Below are 23,281 nucleotides of genomic sequence, written 5' to 3' on the forward strand. Positions count from 1 at the left end.
TTGCATTCTTTTAGATTGTACCCTTTCTTTATTGGATTTTCATGTCAAATACAAATAAATCACACAGTAAATTAAATACCATCAACATGTTTTGTACTGTCTTCATGCGGTTCGCTTCGGTGAACCATACGCGGCTCATATTGTTAAGGACGTGGCCCAGACTCTCCTAAAGATTCTGGATTATCCCCTTCGCTGTCATATACTAAGCTTAAGGCATTCGAGTCGCTATCTTCTGGAAAAACATCTTCCGAACTACTGCTACTTACACGAGCTCCCACACTGGTTCTACTGTAAAATATTTGTTGCGCAATATTTTAGTTCCACCGCTTACGTCACGACTTCTCGCTGTTGTTTTTACCGGAAATGGAATTTCGGTTGAAAATGCCGACTTTCTCCTTAAATAAGTCGAATTGGACATAACAAATTTCAAATTCGTTTTCTACGCAACTTTTTACATAGTATAAGAAAAACATTTATTTTTGGGTTTACATGCCCTTTAAGTCAAGTGCTTTGGCTTTTGACGTGAGCTGACCGACTGACAAATTCTGCGAGTGGACCTGAATACTACACGAAATACTCTACGTATAATATTACCGAGAATATGTTTCTAGTACCTGAGTTCCAGCTAATGGTAGGCGTGAAATTTGTATACAGTTTTTAACAGCGAATTTTTGTGTGGAACCGGAAGTAGAGAGCGATAAAAGACGGCTTCATTTAAATATGCAGGGTCTAATTTGTCTCACTGAGTGAGGAAGTCACAAACTTACTAGGACAAGCCAGAGTCTTCAGTTTAAGTTTTACGACTTCAAGCTTATCATGGAGCTTCATGTACCGCAATTACAGATTTTTTTTCGCTGGGTGGTAACTGAGTAACTGACGGAGGAAACCATTCTATGTTAACAGATTTCATACCTGACAACATTTCTACATGCCAAAACAACAAACAGACTCACAAACTCTCACAGCTTTAAAACACTCGCGTGGTTTACTTTAAGCACTTCCCCTCAGTTTTCTGTCAGAAAGCGCCTTATTAACTCTACTGAGGAATATTGCCTTTCAAGGTTATATTGATTTTGCTGAAAGTAATGGGAAATTAAGGCGAGATTGTAGACTAATTAAATTCAGTTACATATCTATTTGCAGAAATTTCGTCGTAATGATGCTAAAGGTGAGAGTCTTTCAAACCTCCGAGAATATCGCGGAAAAATCTCCGCACAGCCCCATAGTTCATTATGCATGCACATCTTATTGGTCATACACTGAATAATAAAGCCCCATATATGGATACATAATGAACGAAGTATGGGGCTGTGCGGAAATTTTGCCAATATCGCTGAAAAGGAATTTAGTTGTCGCTCATGTTATCCGCTTTAGTTTCTGGGAGGGATATTTTGAAAGGTTAATCACAAGATTACAGCGAGAACGGAAGCCGAGCAAGCTATTTCATGGGTTGACCAATCATTTAGTGCCGTGAAATTTAATTTATAATCCAGTCACGCATATAGTTTTTTGGCCACAAGGTAGACAACTTCAGAGGGTTAACACACGCAAGATACGCACGTATGCTTATTCGCAGCAGGAGAAGGAAAGGTATAAATCAAAATTTTACCGATCCATTTAAGGTCCTCACTTATTATGTGGTTTCACTCTATTTTGGTTTTGCTGCTCTCATTGTTCTACTTTTTTTGCGCAGTCAATGATGACTAAGGCAGCTATAACGTAGTCGTTGATTGAGTATTTGAAATGCAGTATTACCTTCGTTGATGTTTAACTGCATTTCAGGATCGACATTAGAACTGACTCCGCTGAAACTCTTTACAAGCTTTAAATTGTGCTCTGAGAACTACCACAACTTCTTTATTAGAGTTATTTGATGAGTTGGGCCTGAATTTACGTTAGCGTAGTACATTCGATCTCATATTTCTCTCAGTATATGCTCAAAAGGAAAAGAAAATTTCACTATTATTTCAGCGTTTAAGCATCAGATCCCTCAACCCTCAAAGCTCGCCTACTTAGCCGTCTTTTTCGTTAGTGGACAATTTTTGTGGTTGCACTTGTGGTGAGAGCTTCTGGCTTTCTGAATGAAGGCTATCATAACATTTGTCAAGGTAATTTTCGTTTTCTTGATCATGATAGTTGAAACTATAACAGTGATTACTTTTAGGGCAGCAAAGGATTTATAACGGTAACAACGCCTTAGGGTGTTTCATGTTTGAACTACGGATAACCCGAGAACCTAGATTTTTTTTCTTTTTCATATCAAGCACTTTGTTTTAGCGGTAGGCAAAGTTACGTAAGTCAAAAGAGTTGGTCTGGGAAGGCGTTAGAAAGACGTGAGGAAATTTAAAACTGCAGTCTCGATATCAAGACTGGTAAGAGGAAGTAATTTCAATTATTTATCTATGCGCCTAAAAGCTGGGATGAGTCATAACAGGTAGCAGATGTTTCACACTGACTTACTTGATGTAGAAGCTCGGTTAAAACTTCCTCAGAAAATTAGCTCTCTTTGTGGGTGTATGCCGGTTCAGCTTGCTTTTGAATTTGACGCGATAAAATCGAGGTAAATGCTTTTTATCTTTCCCTTTGTGATTAAAATTACTTCTTTATCAGATGATTTTTAAATAAATGTATTCAAAACTTGTACCCAAAGAACTCACCTCTAAATCTTCTTTTACCAGTAGCAGCCAATAAAGAAAATCTATGTTTTTTCTTTCAACAAGTCGACCTTATTAATTAATACTACGGTTTGCAGAAGTTTGATAACAGTTTGCTTGACTGTTGTCTTTATTATAGTCTTTTGTGCTTAAAACTGAGATTATGAGATGGAGATTCCGAAAGGAGTAGGAAACTTCTTACGCTATTTATGATATTTTAGTGAGTGAGAGACAAATACCCTCCATTTAGACGGATAGAGGAGATATAGGCGTCTGATCGACCTAATTCATTACTAACTGAGCTATTGTGTTTTTCCATTCGATAGTGGTGGCATACAACTGTTACCATCGAAGTTAGACCGATGCAAAATATGTGATTCTTAAAAGTGTTTATAGAGACCGGTCATATAACTAGATATTTGTTTGTTCAGTATAAACTCATTTCTGTTCCTTTTCTTTCCTGTGGAATATTATGACATACTTAAAAGTAGCACCCCTCTTGTCTTATAAGTTTTTTGGGGGCAATTACATTTTTTTATTATTAGTAGTGGTGTTACTAATTTTTTTTTTAATGTTAAAAACACCTCGTTTGGAATATTACGCTGACATCTCAGTGCATGCTATAGTTGGCAGTTGTTTGCGTAAAAATTTTCGGCTATGTAAATGAAATTCGGAAGGTCTCAAATTTCCGTCAAGATTCATGTAGTAGAAAACTGAGCTTTCTGGTAGGTTCACTTCTTTATTTATTAGGGTTAGTTTCTACCAAAATCAGGGAGAAGCAAGCATGTTGTACTTAGCTATCTAAGCAAATTTCCTCATGTTCGAATTCCTTCTTTTAGGAGCATCATGCATCTTCAGCAGTTTTAGGATCTTTTTTTTGTGTTTCACTGAATACATCATATCTGCAGTTTAATCGCCGATCCATACTTTGTCGACGGGAAATACCTCATAACAAACTGACACCAGGCACGGTCAAAGTGGAAACATGGCGATCAGGTAATTTTGTGAAAAATACATTTACCTCAAGATATTTGTATTTAACAATTTTTAACTTCACCCATGGCGACATCGTGGTTCATGCCGAAATTTGTGTACTTGAGCAAACAACATTTAACTCTTATGACTGAAGTTAATGCTTTTTCGGAATACGATTTCTGAGTAAAATAACAGCTTTCGTCTGTTATTAAAAATTCGCGTTTTGAAAGGAAACGTTCATGCATATTTGTGGGAAACGATACTCCGACTTTGAAAATAAGATTCAAAGTGATTTCTTTTTCTGCAGGTGTTATTATGAAAACAAGGTGCCCTTATACATCATTCTTGTGGTAAGTTAAGTGCTAAATAATTAAAGATAGGCAAAGCTTTTAAAGATTATTACGTTACAACTTTGAAAGTTTCAAATACCACCGGCCTTATGGCTATTTTGATGACGATTTAACATAACATAACATAACATACTTTATTGACTTTCCCCAAGGGGGCTTTTCAAAGACAATGTTATAAAAATAATCCTATTACAATTAAAAAAATCCTATTTACAATTAAAGATGTTTTAAAATCTGAATGTTCTAAAAGAAAATAAAAGCATACAAATATATAAAATTACAACTCTTTGAGTAATTTGGTCCTTAAACGTTTTTTAAAAACCTTAACGGAGTTGCACAGTTTAAAGGAATTATCCAAAGAGTTCCATAAGTTTACAGTTCTATAGAAAAATGTTCTCTGACCGCTAGCTGTTCTAAAGGTCAGAGAACATTTTTCTATAGAACTGTAAACTTATGGAACTCTTTGGATAATTCCTTTAAACTGTGCAACTCCGTTAAGGTTTTTAAAAAACGTTTAAGGACCAAATTACTCAAAGAGTTGTAATTTGTAGGTAATTATACGCAAAAACAAATATATAAATATAAACAGTGTAAATCGACTTTAAAGATAATGTGTCACTCGGAAGAAAACCTACAGCAAAGACCCTCCTTTGCATCCTATTAAAGAAGACTCGACTAGTCATTAGCAACTTTGTTGTCGCTTGAAACCGAGAATGATCTTCGAAGTTATACACATCTCTATTGAGTAATTATAAAAATAAATGTTGATAAAATCAAGCTTCAAACCCATCACTTGGAGCAGCTCTTAGTAGCTGAAATTTTAATCTACCTAAAAGCTGTTAGTTGGTAGAACTGAGTTTTACTTTTCGAGAAGCTGATAAAGGAAACAGAAATGATAGAATTTCTCATTTTCAATTTAAAAATTTGGCCTTACACCAGGACTGAAATGGCGGATGTAACCCAATGGATGTCCAAGTTTATTATTTGGTTGTATTACCATAAATCCTTGGAAATGCATCGGGACTTTGATATTTCATAGGCACAATCATCGAAGGAAATCCTTGACATTGCCAATTCCATGTGTGTTGATTATTGTATTCATGTAGACATGTAAGTTATATCACGATCACATCAGGGTGCTTAAAACAGTCGCTCTTCCAAAAGGTCACTTCTCACAATCTCCCAACATTTCCCAGAACTACGTTTGAAAATTTTCATCAAAACTGATTTAACAAACAAGTAAGATTACTAGCACGGTCCATGAGAGCATTTTGTTATCTACTTAGATATTCTTGACGATTTATGGACGACATGTAGCTAGGTGATGAAAGCTTCATCACTGGCAGAACACTTGGGAATATTTTAAGAGACTTTGAAATTTTACTTTCTTCGGATGCATTTTTTTAATTATTTTACTTCTCCAAGATGTGTTTACGCTATCATAAGTTTGATGAGAGAAATTAAAAGATATCTAGTAAATGTTTTAATAGCTAATTGCAATTGATTTCTATCATTAACAGAACTACTGTTGTGTTCTTGCCGTTTCGAAAGTCGGTGAGTTAGTTTTATTAATCATTCGTTGGTACTTCAAATCTCACTTTTTGTTTATCTGAATGCATGTACTTTGGTGTTTTAGTAACGGTTATCAGTTCAATTGTCATCCACCAGCTAAAGTAAAACAAATGATTCTTGGTATCATTGGATTTGATGTTCTGAAAACTCAAAGCATACGGATACTTGTCTTCTTTAACCAAAACAATCGAAAGTCAAACGTTGTTTCCCTTTTGTGATTTTCAGGCTCTTTTGATTATGTTTACTGGCCTTTAAATGGAAGTGAAGAAGACATTGGGTGAGTATCATTGATGTTATTAGTAAATATAAACCCAATCTGCCGATTGCTTACACGAGGTCTAACCCACACCGCGATTTTGCACAAGTAATGCGCCTCTAGGTTCTCTATAAGAGGGTTAATTTAATAAAATAAATGTCCTTCCACAATTAGCTTTCGACTCTCTTGACACTGTAGTTCAAAGGGAGTAAGTTTTTAAAGAAACTGTGGAGCTGTGTCGGTGGGAGAGTATAACAGGAGTTTCAAACTGCGTCGGTGGGAGAGTATAACAGGAGTTTTAAACTGCGTCGGTGGGGGAGTATAACAGGAGTTTTAAACTGCGTCGGTGGGGGAGTATAACAGGAGTTTTAAACTGCGTCGGTGGGGGAGTATAACAGGAGTTTTAAACTGCGTCGGTGGGGGAGTATAACAGGAGTTTTAAACTGCGTCGGTGGGGGAGTATAACAGGAGTTTTAAACTGCGTCGGTGGGGGAGTATAACAGGAGTTTTAAACTGCGTCGGTGGGGGAGTATAAAAGGAGTTTCAAACTGCGTCGGTGGGAGAGTATAACAGGAGTTTTAAACTCTTTACCGCGGTGGCCAATTTACGTTATCAACTCAGTTGATGATTATTAATTACCCTACGTATACTTTGAGTTGTTGATTTACTGCACTCGCTGCAACCGCCATGCTTTACAGCAATTGCTGGAAATCCATCCTGGCTTCCCATTTTAAAAAAATATTTTTACTCCTTTGCTCTTTTATTAGTCAATGAGAACTTTTCTAATTTATAGGAGGTTCTTTTCAGTCAAATGTTTGGATTCTTTGACATGTCCTTCGTGTCGGTGAGAAGTTAGGAAAATCAGTTGATTTCAACTGTTCGAAACTAGTTTCTTTGTTTCGATACTCAACTAATCGCCTGTTAAAAGTCGAAAATATAATTTCTTTTAAATGATAAGGCGAATTACGTCTGCCTGTTTTATTTTCAAGAACGACCGCTTGGATATCTGAGTTCTCAGTTTCTAGAATGCAATAGATGCAGCCAGATGTGTAATTATCAGAGCTGGCCTGGAAACACATATTAGAGCAACGCCGTTGGTTTAACTTTGACAATATAGTAAGTGATGGAAAGCAAGAGAGAGAGAGTTCCTGACACTAACACTTTAACTTAAAGGTTCTATTTCCAGGTTCATAAAGTTTAGTTATTTTTCAGGTACAAAGACTCGGAATTTACGAATGATCGATGCTCCGAAAGCAGGTCGCTTAGTTTCCACAGAGGAACCAATGCCACCTCCGTAAAAGCTCCTTGTTTGGCCCTCAATGGTGAAAGTTTTACCTTCTCCCTTTGGTTTAAGTTTGCTCCGGATGGCTTGACCAATCAAACGTTTTATGCGGACAAAAGAAACAAAAAACATGGTTTCTATTTGTACGTTCAGGACCAAGTGATCCGCTTGACAGTGATTCTATACACCGATCGCAGCGACCTCTTAAAAAGCAACGGAAAAATCGCATATAACACTTGGACACACCTTGCTATAACATTCAGGGAAGAAGATCGTAACCTCATCCTCTACATCAACGGAAAGAAGCAGAAAGATGCATCACTTTGGCAAAGAATTGATTATTTCTCCGGAGCACCGACATGTACCATAGGAAACTTGCCTGATGGTTGGCTCAACAGAACTTTTCAGTTATACGGATCGGTGATGGATCTGTATTTTCTAAACTCTTCAGTGACTGATGATAATGTCGACGCTCTTAGAGGTGTGTACTAGGTTACAAATGTTCTATTGTATATTCTCGATCACAGAAAAGGTCCAGAGTAGTTACTATTAAGCACTTACCGCAAGTCTTCATCTATCCACAAAATCACAAAACAACTTTTTCTATTAATATTTACAATCCACGTGACAGGTTTCCCAGTTATAGACAAATACACAAATCAAGTAAAGAGTTCCATTGTGTTGGTGAAGTGGATGCCCCCTCTACAGGGACAGTGCCCAGTGCATGCTTACAGCATATACTATAAAAACAGCGCTATCAATTGGACGTCAACATCGCCTCGAATGCTACCAAAGAACTCAACCACGTACCATCTTCAGCTTTTCTGTCGGACAGCATACCAGATTGCAATGACAGCGTGGAATTCAAACGGAGAGTCGTCTCTGAAGGACAGCAGGGTCTGGAAAGTAACCACTGGTGGAGGTAATGTACATATGGAGCCTTAGGGGAAATCGTGCGTTACACGTGACTGCCTTGCTTAGATTATGTGATAAATATTCAATTTCGTTTTCATCTTATCAGTATCAGATCTTAAAAATGTCAGTAAGGTGATAGAGGCCATATACGCTGAACGTAAGACAATTAACAATGCTTTTAGAATTTTCGTGACGGTGAGAATGTTTGTTTCGGATGAAAGAGATTTGTTACTGGAAAAAATTGAATAAATTAGCAGCAGTAAGTAGAGAGTTAAAAAAATTATCAGTGGTATTATCCCTATTCTTGAGTATCTTTAAAAACTTTTATGTATTGGAAATCGCGCTTGTATCCCCGTCTGGTTCTTTGCTTAAAGTTGCCTTTATCTGCCGCTAAATACTCTTCTTTTTAGTTTATGGACGAGTAATTCACTGACGATGTCTTTTTGGTGAAAAACCTTTACTTCTGAGTTCTTCTCTCAGATTGCTTGTCTTTCTGCTTTCTTTATTTTTAACAGACAAACCAATTCCCCCTGTTATCACGAAGCTGGAAATGTCTGCCTGTGTAGTCAATCTTACATGGACTGTCAGTGAAGATGCCTCATGTCCGCTCACCAAGTATTCTATTTACTACAGACACGAAAAATCCTCTTGGAATAAGATTGAAATTAATGAAGTGTCAGTAACTAGCCATCAGTGGTCATTACGGTGCGACACACAGTATGAGTTTGCAGTGTCTGCTTGGAATGATGTGGGTCAAAGCAACTTCTCAGCTACTTGGCGAAAAAAGACCCAAATCGATCCAGGTAAGACAGGTAAGAGTCTTTACAATCTGCTTTGTATCAAGTTTATCCTTGCAAAGAGTGGGAAGAACAGAGACAGCAACAACATCAATTTGTAAATCATACTTAAAATGCACGATTCTTGTTTGCTCAAGATAACTGTGCCGCTTACATGTTTAAAAGCATAAATTGACATTAGTAATTCAATTGACGACATTAAAAATACAAACAAGTATATAGAATATGGCAATGAAGTTAAATCTATTTGAAACTTTTTAACCAACGGGGCTTGAAATGAGATTTGAAGAAGATGAAAAAGTGTTCGAAAAAAACCATCTTAAAAAAAACAACAACAAAAGAAGAGCGATGAACCACTGTGTGAGTGTTTCCCTTAAAGTTCAAGTTTTTCATCATTTACCTCAAATATGAACACTGTTACTACCAATAAACGAAGGCACATTTCTCATCCATGTTCCATCCATCCATCCATCATCTCTGGATGGACTGAGCAGTCGATTTCTACAAATCCTCTTTCTTATGGTTACTGATGATCACTGGAGTGCTATCTACAATGGCCGATCAGGCCAATTCGAGAGCGGCAGACTCTTTAACATTCTGGGCAGAAGTAATCAACAACAGGATGTGGTAGGTCACGGAGATGCTGGAGATGCTTGATGAGATGGAGTTCAAAATTCTTAACAGCAGCATGGCAGGTCGATAGCTACCCTGGACGGCTGATGGCCAGGTGTTGGTGAGAAGGTCGCATGTTTTTAAGGCTGGATTTTAGAACATCCTTATACCTCTTGTATTGGCTTTCACGAGATCGTCAACCGCTGAATACTTCTCCATAGGAAATAGCATTTGGAATACGGTTATCTTCCATGCGGATAAGATGTCCTGCCCATCTGGCGGAGCTGGCTCTTCATGAGGAGTACTTCGATTCCCCTAAATTGCGGGTAACGTAAATCTTTATTGAGGATACCCACTTTACTAAAAGTGCTTTACAGAGGGGTCCTCCCAAAGGGATTACGGTGGTGTTGGGTACCATGTCCTTCTAGGACATGCCAAAAATCTTGCAAAAGTATCTGAGACGAAACTGATCAAGGTGTCTGAGGTGTTAGTGATATCATGTCCAAGCCTCACACGTATACAGCAATGTTGTCGGAACTACTGTTCTGTAGATACCGACCTTTGTGGTTAGCTGAATTCCATGGTCTGACCAGAGTTGATGGTCCAATCTTCCCGAAACAGCACTTGCTTTGTAAATACGTGACGTGACTTTTATTAACGTCTGCATTCTGAGAAAGGAAGCCACCCAGGAAGCAGACGTTTGTTCGACTTAAAGGTTTTCATCGCTTATCTAAACATTGCTTAGGGCTCTTTAACTAACAAATAGAGAAGCCTTGACTGTGCTCTGTTCCGTTGTTAACCACGCAGGAAGCAGCTAGAGCAAGAAAGAAGTGTCTCTCCCGACTTCTTGAGTGCTCTTGCCGCTTCCTAATTGCTTTAAACATAACAGGGTACAATCAAGGCTTCTCTATTTGTTTTATAATCACGAATCCGTTAAATTCCCCATGCATTACTTTCAATTTTCAAAACAAACTTTATTTCCAAAGCGAACAATACAGTGCCGTCAGCATGCTCCGTACTCTCATAGAAACTGGTCGGACATAGTACAATTTGGCAGATGGCATGACTTTTTTTAGCTCATCTCTACGTTTTATACTCTGATAGAGCACGCTCTTTCAGCCAGTGACAGCGCGCGTTATATCCGAACTTTATTATAATGCTCATTGTGAGGCCGTAACGAATGGCTGCCGTGACAAACTCATTTAATATGTCTCGTAGATCTTCTTCAGAGTAAGCCAAGAGTGCCCAGTCATCTGCAAAGAGTGACTCAGGCAGGAACATTAGTAAGACCTTCGACTTAGCTTTGAAGCGCTGTAGGCAGAAAATGCCGCCGTCTGCCCTGAATCTCATCGCGACATCTTTGCAACAGTCCTTGAGGGCGTCCTAGAACATCATAGAGAGGACTATGCCAAACAAAAGTGGAAAAAACAAATCGGATTCAAGTGCCATCATGCCATCATAAAATGAGCAGACAATCTTCACTACTCTTGGTGGACATCCAATCTTCAGAGGAGTTTCCAGAGTCCCTCACGGCTTATAGAGTCAAACTCTCTGGCAAGGGGCAACGAGCACCATGTACAGGTCGAGGTTTTCTTCTATGCAAAGTGCATGTAAGGGGTGCCTCGACCTAAGGCCACATCGGCTTTTTGGAAGTATGCTAAATTACGATTTGTAGGTGCCTAACTTTCGTGTGACTGCATACCTCCATCGTGACTTGTATACGGTTTTTTTTTTAACAATGAATAAATCAGTTTGCAGTTGTGTCAAGTTCACTACTGGTCATTACAGAAAGGTGCCATCAAGCTGTGTCATTAGGCAGTTGACGATCACACTGGCGGGGAATCTTACAACCACGCTGAGAAAGGATATGCTTGGATGGTTGTCACATACCGGTCTGTCTCCTTTGTTCTCGTACTGTTGAATGATCAAGTATCTTTGAATTCTTGTGGGACCTTTTCCTTAACCATAGATGTTTGAAAAGCCGGGAAAGCGCAGCCACAAGTGCGTCTCCACCATGCTTGTTCAATTCTGGTGAGATACCTCTCTCACCCAGAATTTTGTCGCTTGAAAGTTGGTGAATTGCCTTGGTTGTTTTAGCAACTGTTGGCATGTAGTCAAGCTCCATGATTACTGAACTTTGGAGTAGTTTGTCAATGCCAGCGTCGCAAATCTTTCCACAAATAGTTGAGTTAAAAATTGAAATGCTATACCCATCTCTCAATGATATCTTCTGGTTCTTCGATCAAGGTCTGTGCATCAAGGTCAAGGAGAAGACAGACTCCTCTAGCGGTTGAAACCTACACAGCCTTGAGTTCACCGAGAAACTTCTTAACATATCTTGTATCTGCAGCAACCTGTAGTTTTCTTTTTCCATCCAATTGTTCTTCAAATCACAGACTTTGGCTTGAACCATCTTCTTCCCGTTGTACTGATCTTTCTTGCCTGCAAGTTCTTAGTCGCAAGTGGAGCTCATGGAGCTCTAACAACAGGAATAGCCTCTGGGTAGAAGGGAACGATTCCTTAGGTGGTGGTGTACACCGTTGAGCACTTGTGTCTCGTTCCACTGATACTAAAGAGTTCTAACTACGAACTCGATAGATCTTACTCATTAAGGGAGAAATAGGAAACTGCCTGAACTTTCTTATATTAGACCTCTACCGGTTATTTTTAATTTTTTAATAATTATCGCCTCAGAGGTAAATTACAAAACAAATAGCTATTCACTATCTAACGATCTTCCCAACTTGCAGGTTTTATGGGCTGGCCGATAATTGGTATTATCTTGGGATGTATCTCCGTGTTCCTAATAATTTTAGTGATGTTCAGCTGCCACAGAAGAAAAAAGATCAGAAGACTAAACACTGCGAGGAAAAAAAGGTGAGGAAATAAATTTCAAGGCACGTAAGTTAGAAAACACGTTCTCGACATTGCTATTTCACGGGAGGTCAGCTGCGTCTTTTTAGCCTTGAAGTCCAACTTTTTTCTTCGTTTGTTTGTTTTGTTTTTGCCTTTTTTGCTTCCTCCCGTTTTGAAAAGTGTTTGACTTAAACTATTATAAATGACCTAGTCAGTTACAATTATAAAATATTTCACTCTTATGGCTTTAAATACTCATGTCTGTCGTGAATGAATCAGTGAATTCGACTGATATCAGTGCATCTATTCAGGTCCAAGTCAGACATCACAACTCTTCAATATTTGGAAGTTTGGCCTGAGCAGGTGACTTTGCTCGAAGAACTGGGCCGAGGAGCATTTGGAAAAGTTCACAAAGGAGTGCTAAGGGAATCCCCAGGAGTGGAAGTTTTCTATCACGGCATTCGAGAGAAGCGCGTGCCATTCAAGGAGGGAAAAGTTATTGCTGTTAAAGTTCTGAGTGGTTAGGAAACTTTACTTTGCTTTGGATCATTGAAGCTCACATTTTTTTCTACAATTTTTCCTTTTATTCCTTTTTAGGTATACATGTTTTCTTTGTTTACGTTTTTCTTAACAGTTTTCACGTTCATTTCCTTTGTATCAGTTTTGTTCACGATTATATGGCAAAGGGGAAAATTAGGTGGTTTACAAATTTTCAAGCTACATGAATTTTTATCAAATTTATACAGTATTACTTGAGAAGCAAGTAATCAGAAATGTAACCTTTCAATGGGCGATGTAAATCGAAATCTATCACCAACTTTACGTCTTGGTTTTTGTAGCGTTTCTTTAAACGTGAGTCGAAGTGAATGACATGCACTGCTGATAAACAGTGGAAAATAATTAGAATCAATGATTTTTAATCATTGAAATTACTTTTCTATAGCATTGGCAAACGAACAAGATAAAGAGCTTTTTTTGGAGGAAATTGATCTCATGAAGCAGATCGGCTGCCATGTGAATGTCCTTCGCATGATTGGTTTCTGGACCAGATCTGAACCTTTCCTTCTGTTGTTGGAGTATGTTCCAAATGGAGATTTGCTAACCTGGCTCAGGGAGAAGAGATATCAAGTAAGGAGGACAAAAGAGATAAACCATCACTACCCAACAGTGCTAACTTCCAAATATGATCCCTTCATGTTTGTTCTTAACTGTTTGTTCATTTAAATGGGACTGTATCTTTACCTACCATTTTTCCTATTAGTTGACTCACTATGATTACTTATGTGATAATCAGAGGAGTTGTATTTTTCATTTTTTATTTTGTCTTTCAGAAACATTAACAATCGCTCGATAGCCATTTTGAAAATTAGCTTTCAGTACTATAACAACCTGACGTGGGGTGATCCTTGACGAGTGATCATCTTGATTGGAAATAAAATGTGTCTTTGTTATTGCGCTTGAAAATTTTTAGGGGTTAAATTAATAAGCAAATACAGAGTATATTTTTGTCATGTTAGGATTGCTGAAAACGAACTTGAATGTCTCAACATCCTATTAGGGTTTTCCTTCTTATCGGAGATACTACTGAAAATGGATCGTAAATATAATGAATTAAATTAATTATATCATAATTGTTACCAGCATTATTGTGACTCATTTCTTATTTTCCTTATATCGAAAGATAGACCCCGTGAAGTTCCCACAGCTTCAAAGCACTGAACGTCTGACATCAAATGTTTCTAATGAAACTAAAGTATCACAAGAAGAGCCATCTGTTGGGAAAACCTCGAGTAACTTGGAGAAAATACACGCAGAAGAAGAACGATATAAGAGTGATCCAAAAGAAATAACACAGGATGAAAAAGAAAACGATGAAATCAGATATACAAATGATGACAAGGGAGATGTTGAACCAAAATATTTGAAAGAGGAAATTTTAGGAAATGTAAAAGAGTTACCAAGTGAGAAAATTGGCTTGGAACAAAAGGAGAGAGAAGATAGTGGTTTGGAATTGAAACCTCTCTTAAGGCAGGAGTGTCATCAGCCTTGTGATGCACCCATAAATGTAAACAGCGTGGTTGACGACTTCCAAGAAAGCAGTTCTAATGATACCACTTACGAAGCATCAGATACGATTGCTAAAGATATGCTTAGCTTTGCATGGCAGATAGCTCGAGGGATGGTGAGCAATAAGGAATAGTCAATACATGCGGGACAAATTTACCTTCCCCACCACCCCCATCCAGGAAAAAAAGAAAACAAACAAACAATTCGATCGTTCTCCATGATGTTTCACATAGATATCAGTTTGGTGCAGTATCAGCTGTGCTATGTCAAGACCATGTATATTGAATGGAGATCTGTTGTTTTTGCTGCTTTCATACTAGTATAGAGTATAGAGTTTAGTATAGAGGATTGGCTTACAGCCACTTACCAGATTGTCTAGGTTAACTATTCAGCTATCTCTGTACACCTTTGCAGACCTTTTTCAGTTAATGGTGGTTTGTTTCAGTGCTGCTAATCTTTTTTTTCTATCCCTACAGAGTTACCTATCAGCTATGGGATTCATTCATCGAGATTTGGCGGCTCGTAACATTCTCGTTGGAAAAGATAAACTTGTCAAAATTGCTGATTTCGGCTTGATGCGCCACTCTGATTTGTACAAGGTGGAAAGGCAGAAAAAGCTTCCAGTGAAATGGATGGCACCTGAAGCGCTAAAAGACAGCATCTACACCACAAGGAGCGATGTGTGAGCTTATTTTCTGTAACAAACAAATAGATTTAATCTGCATAATTAGTTGGGCAGAATCAACGTTATAAATGCTTTCATTGGTAAAAGAAGGAAAACGACGTTTGTAAGTCAATCACGTCAAATCAATCTCTTCTTGCCCAAAGACATTTTCTTAGGTATGCAACGATCATGATTAAGATTGAATATTACTTATAGGGAGCTCTGCCAAACCTCTTCATGCCTGACGGAGAAAGCCTTTGTCAAAACTTTCCTGCTTCATCAAAAATTAAAATAGATGTCACATCTCCCATTTCAGTTACAAATTTCACTCCTAATGTAGAGAGCGAAAGGTAGTAATTCTCACTTTTTTTTCCTTGAGAAAGTGAATTGGACCGGCCTTTTTAATCTTTGAAGGAAAGTTGTTCTTAATTTGACATCGCTAAAAAAAATTTCAGTATATTCTCTCTAATTTGGTTGGGAATAATCGGCTTATATCTGATCATTGAGACAGTCATAATTGTGCCTACTTCTGAATATTCCCGACACCTGGTGTCAATTATGATCCAACTTTGACTTTGGATGTTCTAACACTGAGCTGAAGGAGACTTCTGCATTAAACATGAAAATAAGTTTAATATACACTAGTCCCAATTATTTTATACTTTCTACGTCCTGACCACATGCTCCAAATTAACATGGACTTTTACCAGGTGAAAAGTTTTAAATATACGATAAAGTGTCTATTATTTCCTTGATCTCATGCATGTTGTTTTTGTATATTTTAGTTGGTCCTATGGCATTCTTCTTTGGGAAATATCCACATTAGGTGAGAAGAACACGTTTAAATGACATTTTCTCTTTGCACACCAAATTTTTGATTGATTTTAATATCTTTCTGAGTTTTCCCTCAGAGCCGAGCTAATTAGTTCACTCCAGTCAGCCCGGCTTATAATAATCAGAATATACGTCGTGTAGGTGCAAAGAAAATGAGAACTCTTTACCTATGATTTTGATGTTTAGAACACAAAAGAAATGGGTAACCCGAAAATTTCCATGGCTCAGTTATATTCCTATTTCTTCCACGAAAAAAGAGGAAACGAGTTCATCGAGCAAATCTTCACTATACCATGTTTGCTTTCAGGTGGTACACCGTATCCAGGCACCAAAAACAGCGAATTAAGCAGTCTCCTCAAAACTGGATATCGTTTGGAAAGACCTCAGAGCTGCTCAGAGGAATTGTATGTATTTCACCAGATTTTCCAGTGTACAGGATTCTACAATTTTTTACTCAAATTTTCTAGGATGTATAAGTATCATGTTGAGAGCGTAGGTTTAACTAAAAAAGCTTCAGGAGGGGAAGGGAATCGGGTGTTTATACTGTTTATACTGACTTCGCATCTGATTGAACCCTTCCTTGTCCCCTCTCACTGTTTGTGACATATTGTCGTTTCTCCTCCATTAGATATTCACTCATGTTGAATTGCTGGCAAGAGGATCCCAGAAAAAGACCCACATTTGAACAAATGATGGTATCACTAGAAGAATTAATGATGAAAGACAATCCATATCTCGATTTTAATCAACTAAGCGAGACCCATTTCTATTACAACATTGTGTCATCGGTTGAGTCTTCTTCTGACATGATAGAATGACAGATCGAATGTGATAAATGATAGACCTAGCCCCTACAAAATTTCGAATATCACACGATGGAGCACAAATGGATACTTAAGAGGGAGAAATAACTTCTAGAGAAATACTGATTTATTTTCTAGTATCAACTTTATCTATTGACTCTCCCACAGACGAGAGAAAAAGACGCGTGCGAAAAGTAATGCATTTTACTCTATGGCTTTGACGGATTGTTTATTTTTGTTGGTTTTCCCCAAGTCTTTTTCTCCTGACTCAGTTATTCAGGCTTTAATTTTCGAAGTAGCATTTTAATGACAAGCTGACGCCGATCTTTCTGAAAATCATCCACAAGTGGTGATAGGAATGCCATTTTTGGACGCTTTCAAAATGTCCACTTCTTTTAAACAATCAAAATTGGTGTAATTACGTAACATATCTTTCTATACAACAAAAATACAACTTCGGACACGTGCTACCCTATGCGTCAACTTTAAAATGAGGGTTAAACAAAACCATTTTTTTTTTAAATGAGGGTCTTATATAAATTGCTAGCCAAGTTTTTAATGCGAACTACCCTGAACAGTCTTCAGATGAAGACCCTAATGTCAATTAGGAAAACCGAGAGCAATGTAAGAAATATCCTTTTTACAACATCTCTCTCCTTTTCCTCATTTGAATATAGTCATTGGAGGTAAAACTTTCAAATCTCCATATTACTTTGTTTTTACTATATAAGCCTCAGTTTGAAATTTGACGTCGGTCTGTACTTACGACCGGCTCAATGGAATCAACGCTTCTACTAAGCAAGAACAGCTCTTCTTCTCAGTCTTTTAAGTGCTATTTGAGAAATACAACCTACTTTAATTCATAACACCCGATTGTAAATATACAGGGGGAAAGATTCCACACTGAGCAATTTTGCCATTTTTTTCTCCTGATTTAAAGGTTAATCATGATCGCCTGGTAATATTGCAAGGGGCATCGTCCAAGTTCTCATTTCCACGCTTTTCATCCGTGATAAGAACGTGAAAGAAAATTCCTTGAATGCTCAATTTCGTTTGGTTAACTTGCACTCTCAATCTCCATCGGTTGTGATGCAAATCATTTGTCATGAGCCAGCAGGTACCAGTACACAATTTGCTGAAGGATGGAAGGATCCAGAACATTTCACATTCTATTGGCGTCTGCTGTGCCTCTCTCTGGATCTCGTACCCGTAAGGGGAGGGGAGCGCAAATTCCTCCGATTCGTTTCTTACTTTAAATCGCAGGTTTTAGCCTCATACAATCATAAATTAGCGATATCGTTGCCTTTTTCAGCTGATTTTCTGTAAAAAAAAAACTAATATTTTCAATATGAAGCTTTAGACTGTTTGTAAAATGGACGAGTTTGCCTCTGAACTTAAAACACGCCAGCTATGAAGAGAGGCAAATATGTCGCGTTTCATGTGGACCATCAATTAAAGGCCGTGCAGAGTAAAGCCGTCGGATCCTTTACACGTCATTGTTAGGCACATAAATCTCGACCTATCTAATACATTTTACTAAATTTTTCTGTCATAAAAGGCATTGATAAAATAAAATATAAAGATAGAAACGATTTAGAGTAATTCCAAAGCGTATGCTTGATCGATGTTCTCAAAACTTTCTCAAATTGGGCGTAGAACTTTGATTCAAAGTAAAAAAGTGCTCCGTTTTCTCAACTTCACATTATTTATTCTAACTGTTTCAAACCGATTATGAGTTGACAAGCTGCTTTGTACAAGCCAATATCTATGATTCAGCTAATTATAGAGACAATAAAGGCTCCGTATTGTCGATTGAGGTAGAATTCAAATGAGGAAATTCAATTACAACCGAAAATTTAGTAAAAATTGCGGTGTCCCACCTCTGTGATCAATAGCTGCATTGAGTCATTTCTTTTTCCTTGAGAAATCAATCTCTCTGCTTAAGTGGGATTTAGAGAACAGATGTTCGCGGTTGACCGTCGTTTTCACTTCTATCTTACGAAGTTTATGGAAAGGCCAAATTTTGTCTTTGGTCGTTTTCGTAGCCCGTTAATTCTATTCATTCTCGATTAACGTTGATTATTTTCCAAAGCTCTTCGGTTTAAGCGGAACAGTTTAGTTTTTCATGAATGAAAGGATGTTTGTCATTAACTACCTTAGCACACTTCATTATGGTCTAACTGCACTTATTACATGGGCAGTAGAGGTTGTATCTTTGCTCTCTACAAAGAAAATACATAACACAAGACCATAATCTCAAGGTGTACCGATTTGCTTCGGTTGATTAAGCTTTAGTCTGAAGTTCATGTTCGAGTTTAGACCGTGCCCAGTTGGTAACAGGTTCTGTTGTTGATACAACTATTTGACTATTTCCCCTTGTGACAAAGATCATCCGTGATGGACATGGCAGAAACAGCTGCGAAATCTCCGCCACTACACAAAGCAAATATTTTTTTTGTGTGTTTTCAATCTTCCTCGAAAAAACCAATTGAAGATTTGTTATCCATTGCAGCCAAGTAGCTATGATAGAAATCTTTTGATGCGAAGAAAACTCCATGTCATTCTTCGGTTAAAGCAATTAAAATAATTCATCAAGAAAATGCCTCGAAGCGAGGGTGGAAAGCAATTAAAGTTCTGAAAAAGGAAGTTCTACGTTAAAAGATCACCCACTGAGACTAAATATGCTTGCATTGTCACCGTTTGCTTTCTTTTCTGACCAAGTGCAATATTTTTAAATCAGCGCTGCTTTCATGAGCATGTTCTCTTACAGTGAGGTTGAATTTTAAATTCTGTAGATGATATCGGTCGTTACTTTTTTTCTTTTTTCTTACCAGGTGGTACGCGAAAGTATATCTAGAGAATGTGATTGGGCCCTAACGGGCTGTCAGTGTAGTGTGACAATCAAACCTGTAAATCTCAGCTCTTTGTTGTAAAAACTCCATTTCTGTTTACCAGAATGTCAACCCTTATGGAAAGGTTATTCATTTTTGTCTCTGTAAGACAAAATTAAGGTTTTCGTTGTAATTATGTTGAGGTGTTCACTCACCAAATAAACTTGGTACAATAAAAAATTATTCCCCGACGTGGAGGTGAATAGTCGTGGGTTCGCGACTTGGTAAATATCCACCGCTTTCCCCGACACTGACGTGAACAATTGTTTTAGTATATATGTATCGCAAAAACCGAAGGAATGAGTTTATTTCTGTCAATATACTGTAAAATAGTTGGAAATCAAACTCTTGACGCGCAATTTTGTTTCTTCGGAGGTGAGCAGTTCTTGCTGACCACTTCGAAAATCGCCAATCAGCGCACGCGAAAAGTAATGTTCATCTATGTGGTATATACTAATTAAAGATAATATCCTGTCTAGTAGAACATTTTTTAAGACAGAAAACTCCACGGTGCAGCTAAAGTTTCACTTCAAATAGACAGTTTTGAGCTGACTTCACCTGAGCGGTGTATTCCACAGAGCCACCATTTCGCTGGTATTAACGTATCTTGCCGTTCGAACAATAAGCAACCTGAACTTGTTTAGATGACCTTGTCATGAAGGAGAAACATCTGGAGAAACAGTCTATATCTTTCTGGTGTGTTCCTGCAGGTTTAAGTCATTAGGCAGAATAATTAATGTCAATTTTTGTCCCAGTAAGCCTTTGTTAGATGTTTGCTTATTTTCAGTGCATTTTGTTCGCAAACTGAGTTACAGTTGAGCTAACTTTCTAAAGATAGTTCTTCTTAGTGTGTTTAGGATGACAGAACCGTTTGTGTGAATGACATAGGGAATTTTAATGTACGAAAGGTTTTGAATTTGGTTTAGAAAGTTAAAAACAAGGAGCCATTGCCGAATCCATATCCACAGATGTGTTCGGCTGATTCAAAACTTCCCTGCACGAGACACATAGTATATGTATTTCAAAAAGAAACTAGAATTGCTACACAGAGGGTTGCTTTTCGGTCTTCAAAAGCGAAAAAACGTCCTTTTGGCTGTAGCCGATTTAATTATATTGCTTGCGGCAATTTATAAAAGCAAAACATTTCTTCAGAGTGCTTAGGTTAATAAAAGAAAGAAATACAAATTCAAAGTGTTTACTTTGTATCAAGCGGAGAGAATATTGCTATTCAGGAAGGTCGTACAATGTCAATTCACTTTGGTCACTAATTACTCGCTCATCTTATAAACAGATGTTAAATTAACTTATCGAAAAAAACCGAAAAAGGAAGCTTGAATTTATTATGGTTCGTTTCGTTTCCTGAAAATCATCAAAACAGACGAAACGTCTGGTTGAAAAACAACTTAGAAACCTCCCAAACGGTGAATAAAGAAGAAAAGGCGTCTTCAATGAAATCTGTGCAGCATCTGCTTGGATTAAATTTCCAATTAGTCGAAAAACTGCAAAGAATAAAGGAAGTCGAAACTGTTTGGCCACAGCGATTTTCTATTCAAAGAAAAAAAAGAAAAAAACCACAAAGCTTTTGATTGAATTTAATTACTCAGAGCACTAGTCGTTATTAGAACTACCACATTAAGGTGTTCAAAGCCCCTATGGTCGTTTAGGGCGGGGTTAAAACAACGAATCAGTTATAAAACTTCTTCGGCAAATCACCGTCCTCATTTTAGATCCACGGCCGCCTCACACGCCTCAATTCCCACTGAGTCGTATAACAAAATACACACAAGTAAAATGAAGACACTTTTTGTGCTGCCTCTGGCCACGGTACTTTTATTCTTGGCTACATCTCGAGGAGAAGAGTATGAGAAGTTTAAAGACTTCGAAGATGAATCTCAAGACTACGTTGCTGACAGAGTTAAGGAGTGGCGTCAACGGCAGCAGCTGAGGAGCATGTTTGATCCAAACTGTCTTGTTTGGACTCGAAGAAACTCGAACTGCTTCAACGGAAAGAAACGCAGCTATGACAGCAGACAAGTAGGTCTTCTTTGGTTAACAAGAAAAACTTGAAATTTATTTATCGTGAATGCTCTGCGTGGGATGAGAAATTTCGCGAACATTGCGAAGCATACCAATTAGATAAAAAGTACCGTAGGTGCAGTTATTGCAAACCGCAGACCTTCCTGCCATGAATTAAGAAGTGAGAGCAAAACGGTCACAATAACATTTGGTGTTAAGAACTTTTTTAGATATTTGGAACGATTAAACATGCCGGGATTACTATTAATACTAACGTGCTTTTATATTATTTTACAACAGGCTCGTTCAGACAGTACAGACAACAGCGTACTTGAAGATGCTGACTACTATGAATAACTAAAGACTTTTTCTGCCGCAAAGAAGTATGGATATAGAACATTTGGAGAAATATAACACATGAGCAGTAGAGTATGAATTGAATAATATATGCTTAAATGTAAAATAGAATGCTGTCTCAAATAATGATAATTATGTAAAGCGATAAAATGAGTGTGAAACAACTAAGAAGTAAGGTTGCCATTTCTCAATCTTATGTTAAGCTAACTTTTCTCCTAATCAGACGTTACTGATTAAAAAATAAGTTGTTACAATCTATTTCAGTTTCTGATTTCTTTGTGAGCGATACAGGCTTATCTTCCGCTTAAGATTTATTCAATGGACTGGTTAACTTCTTCTCCATGTGTCTACAGATTCTAAGCCGAGACTTTGATAATATGCACAGATATCTATTTGGTTATCTTGAGAAAACAGTTGAGATATTCAGTTTTACTGCGCGGTGCATTTTGGAAGCGAAACTAATAATTTTTCTCGAGTTTTCGGCCCACTCGTAACTGGACAGAAATCCGCTGAAAAGCACGCTCTGAGGAGACGTAAAACTTACAGCAGTCATAGGGAATGAAGGGGATAATTTTCGCTCTATTTTAGACTTGCATTTGACTGGCTGGGGAAGTAGGGCGAGTTTCTTGACCAATCACAAAGCGTCGAAAAGAGTAGAAAATATAAAATTATTCTTTCCCTCGTCACAGGAGTCGAATTTTGACATCAGTAGGTGTAGAACACGACCCTGAATCAAACATATTGTCATGGCTAAGTTAGGTGACGTACAGTCCAACACTACGTGACATGAATATGCGGGTCTGTGCCTCACGTCTCTCTTGACTCAGTAGCCATTTTGATTAATTTAGGAACACGTTCCACCTTAGAGCGAACTGCGACATAAATTTCAAATTATATTTTTACGATGTAAATAACTTTAAAACATGACTCTCTGTCAACAACGTTGGGCTACCTAACCTCCCCTCCCCCCAAACCTTCAATCTGCTTTTGCTAAACTTCTGAAAAGGACTGGATTTTCTATAAGTAGATCAATTCGGGTGGACATCATTACAGCCTTCTTACTACGATAGTTCATTTGATAACTGGTACTTCCTACAACTTAGTCAATTCGATATAATTGTTTTTAAAATTCATTTGAGGGACAAAAGGGATCGTGATATTTGTATCATATTCTGGTTTAGTTCTGTAAAACACGCAATCCTGGAGGTTAACTTTTTCTGCTTCAACAGCAGAATTATTACCACGTCACATATTATGTTTTATTTCACTAAATTTTACTGGGGCAGCAGGTCTGGTTCTAAGACGAGGATTGAAACCAATTAAGGCTACTGATTATTATTCACCAGTAAAGAATCGTTCTATTTACGTACTCGTACTTTT

At 37.7% G+C, this 23,281-nt stretch overlaps 1 protein-coding gene across 1 annotated transcript; it reads left to right on the forward strand.

Annotated features, from left to right (window-relative positions):
* The first annotated feature begins 1,337 nt into the window (after positions 1 to 1,337).
* On the forward strand, positions 1,338 to 22,159 carry LOC131796918 (platelet-derived growth factor receptor alpha). Its single transcript, XM_066171930.1, has 18 exons — positions 1,338 to 1,590; positions 2,265 to 2,372; positions 3,494 to 3,650; positions 3,937 to 3,979; positions 5,500 to 5,533; positions 5,777 to 5,828; positions 7,020 to 7,570; positions 7,721 to 8,011; positions 8,520 to 8,816; positions 12,164 to 12,290; positions 12,581 to 12,789; positions 13,213 to 13,397; positions 13,951 to 14,451; positions 14,813 to 15,018; positions 15,786 to 15,826; positions 16,142 to 16,238; positions 16,463 to 21,562; positions 21,845 to 22,159. The coding sequence occupies exons 3-17, from the start codon at positions 3,640 to 3,642 to the stop codon at positions 16,650 to 16,652; spliced, it is 2,835 nt and encodes a 944-aa protein (XP_066028027.1). The 5' UTR covers positions 1,338 to 1,590; positions 2,265 to 2,372; positions 3,494 to 3,639; the 3' UTR covers positions 16,653 to 21,562; positions 21,845 to 22,159.
* Positions 22,160 to 23,281: the final 1,122 nt, after the last annotated feature.

The sequence above is a fragment of the Pocillopora verrucosa genome, chromosome 9 (genome assembly GCF_036669915.1).
Source record: "Pocillopora verrucosa isolate sample1 chromosome 9, ASM3666991v2, whole genome shotgun sequence".
NCBI lineage: Eukaryota > Metazoa > Cnidaria > Anthozoa > Scleractinia > Pocilloporidae > Pocillopora > Pocillopora verrucosa.

What these genes read in the sequence shown, in the direction of transcription:
- LOC131796918 (XM_066171930.1), top strand. An exon ending in TGCTGTTAAAGTTCTGAGTG is followed by an intron (nt 12,790 to 13,212) that starts GTTAGGAAACTT and finishes ACTTTTCTATAG; the next exon opens with CATTGGCAAACGAACAAGAT. An exon ending in GGCAGATAGCTCGAGGGATG is followed by an intron (nt 14,452 to 14,812) that starts GTGAGCAATAAG and finishes CTATCCCTACAG; the next exon opens with AGTTACCTATCAGCTATGGG.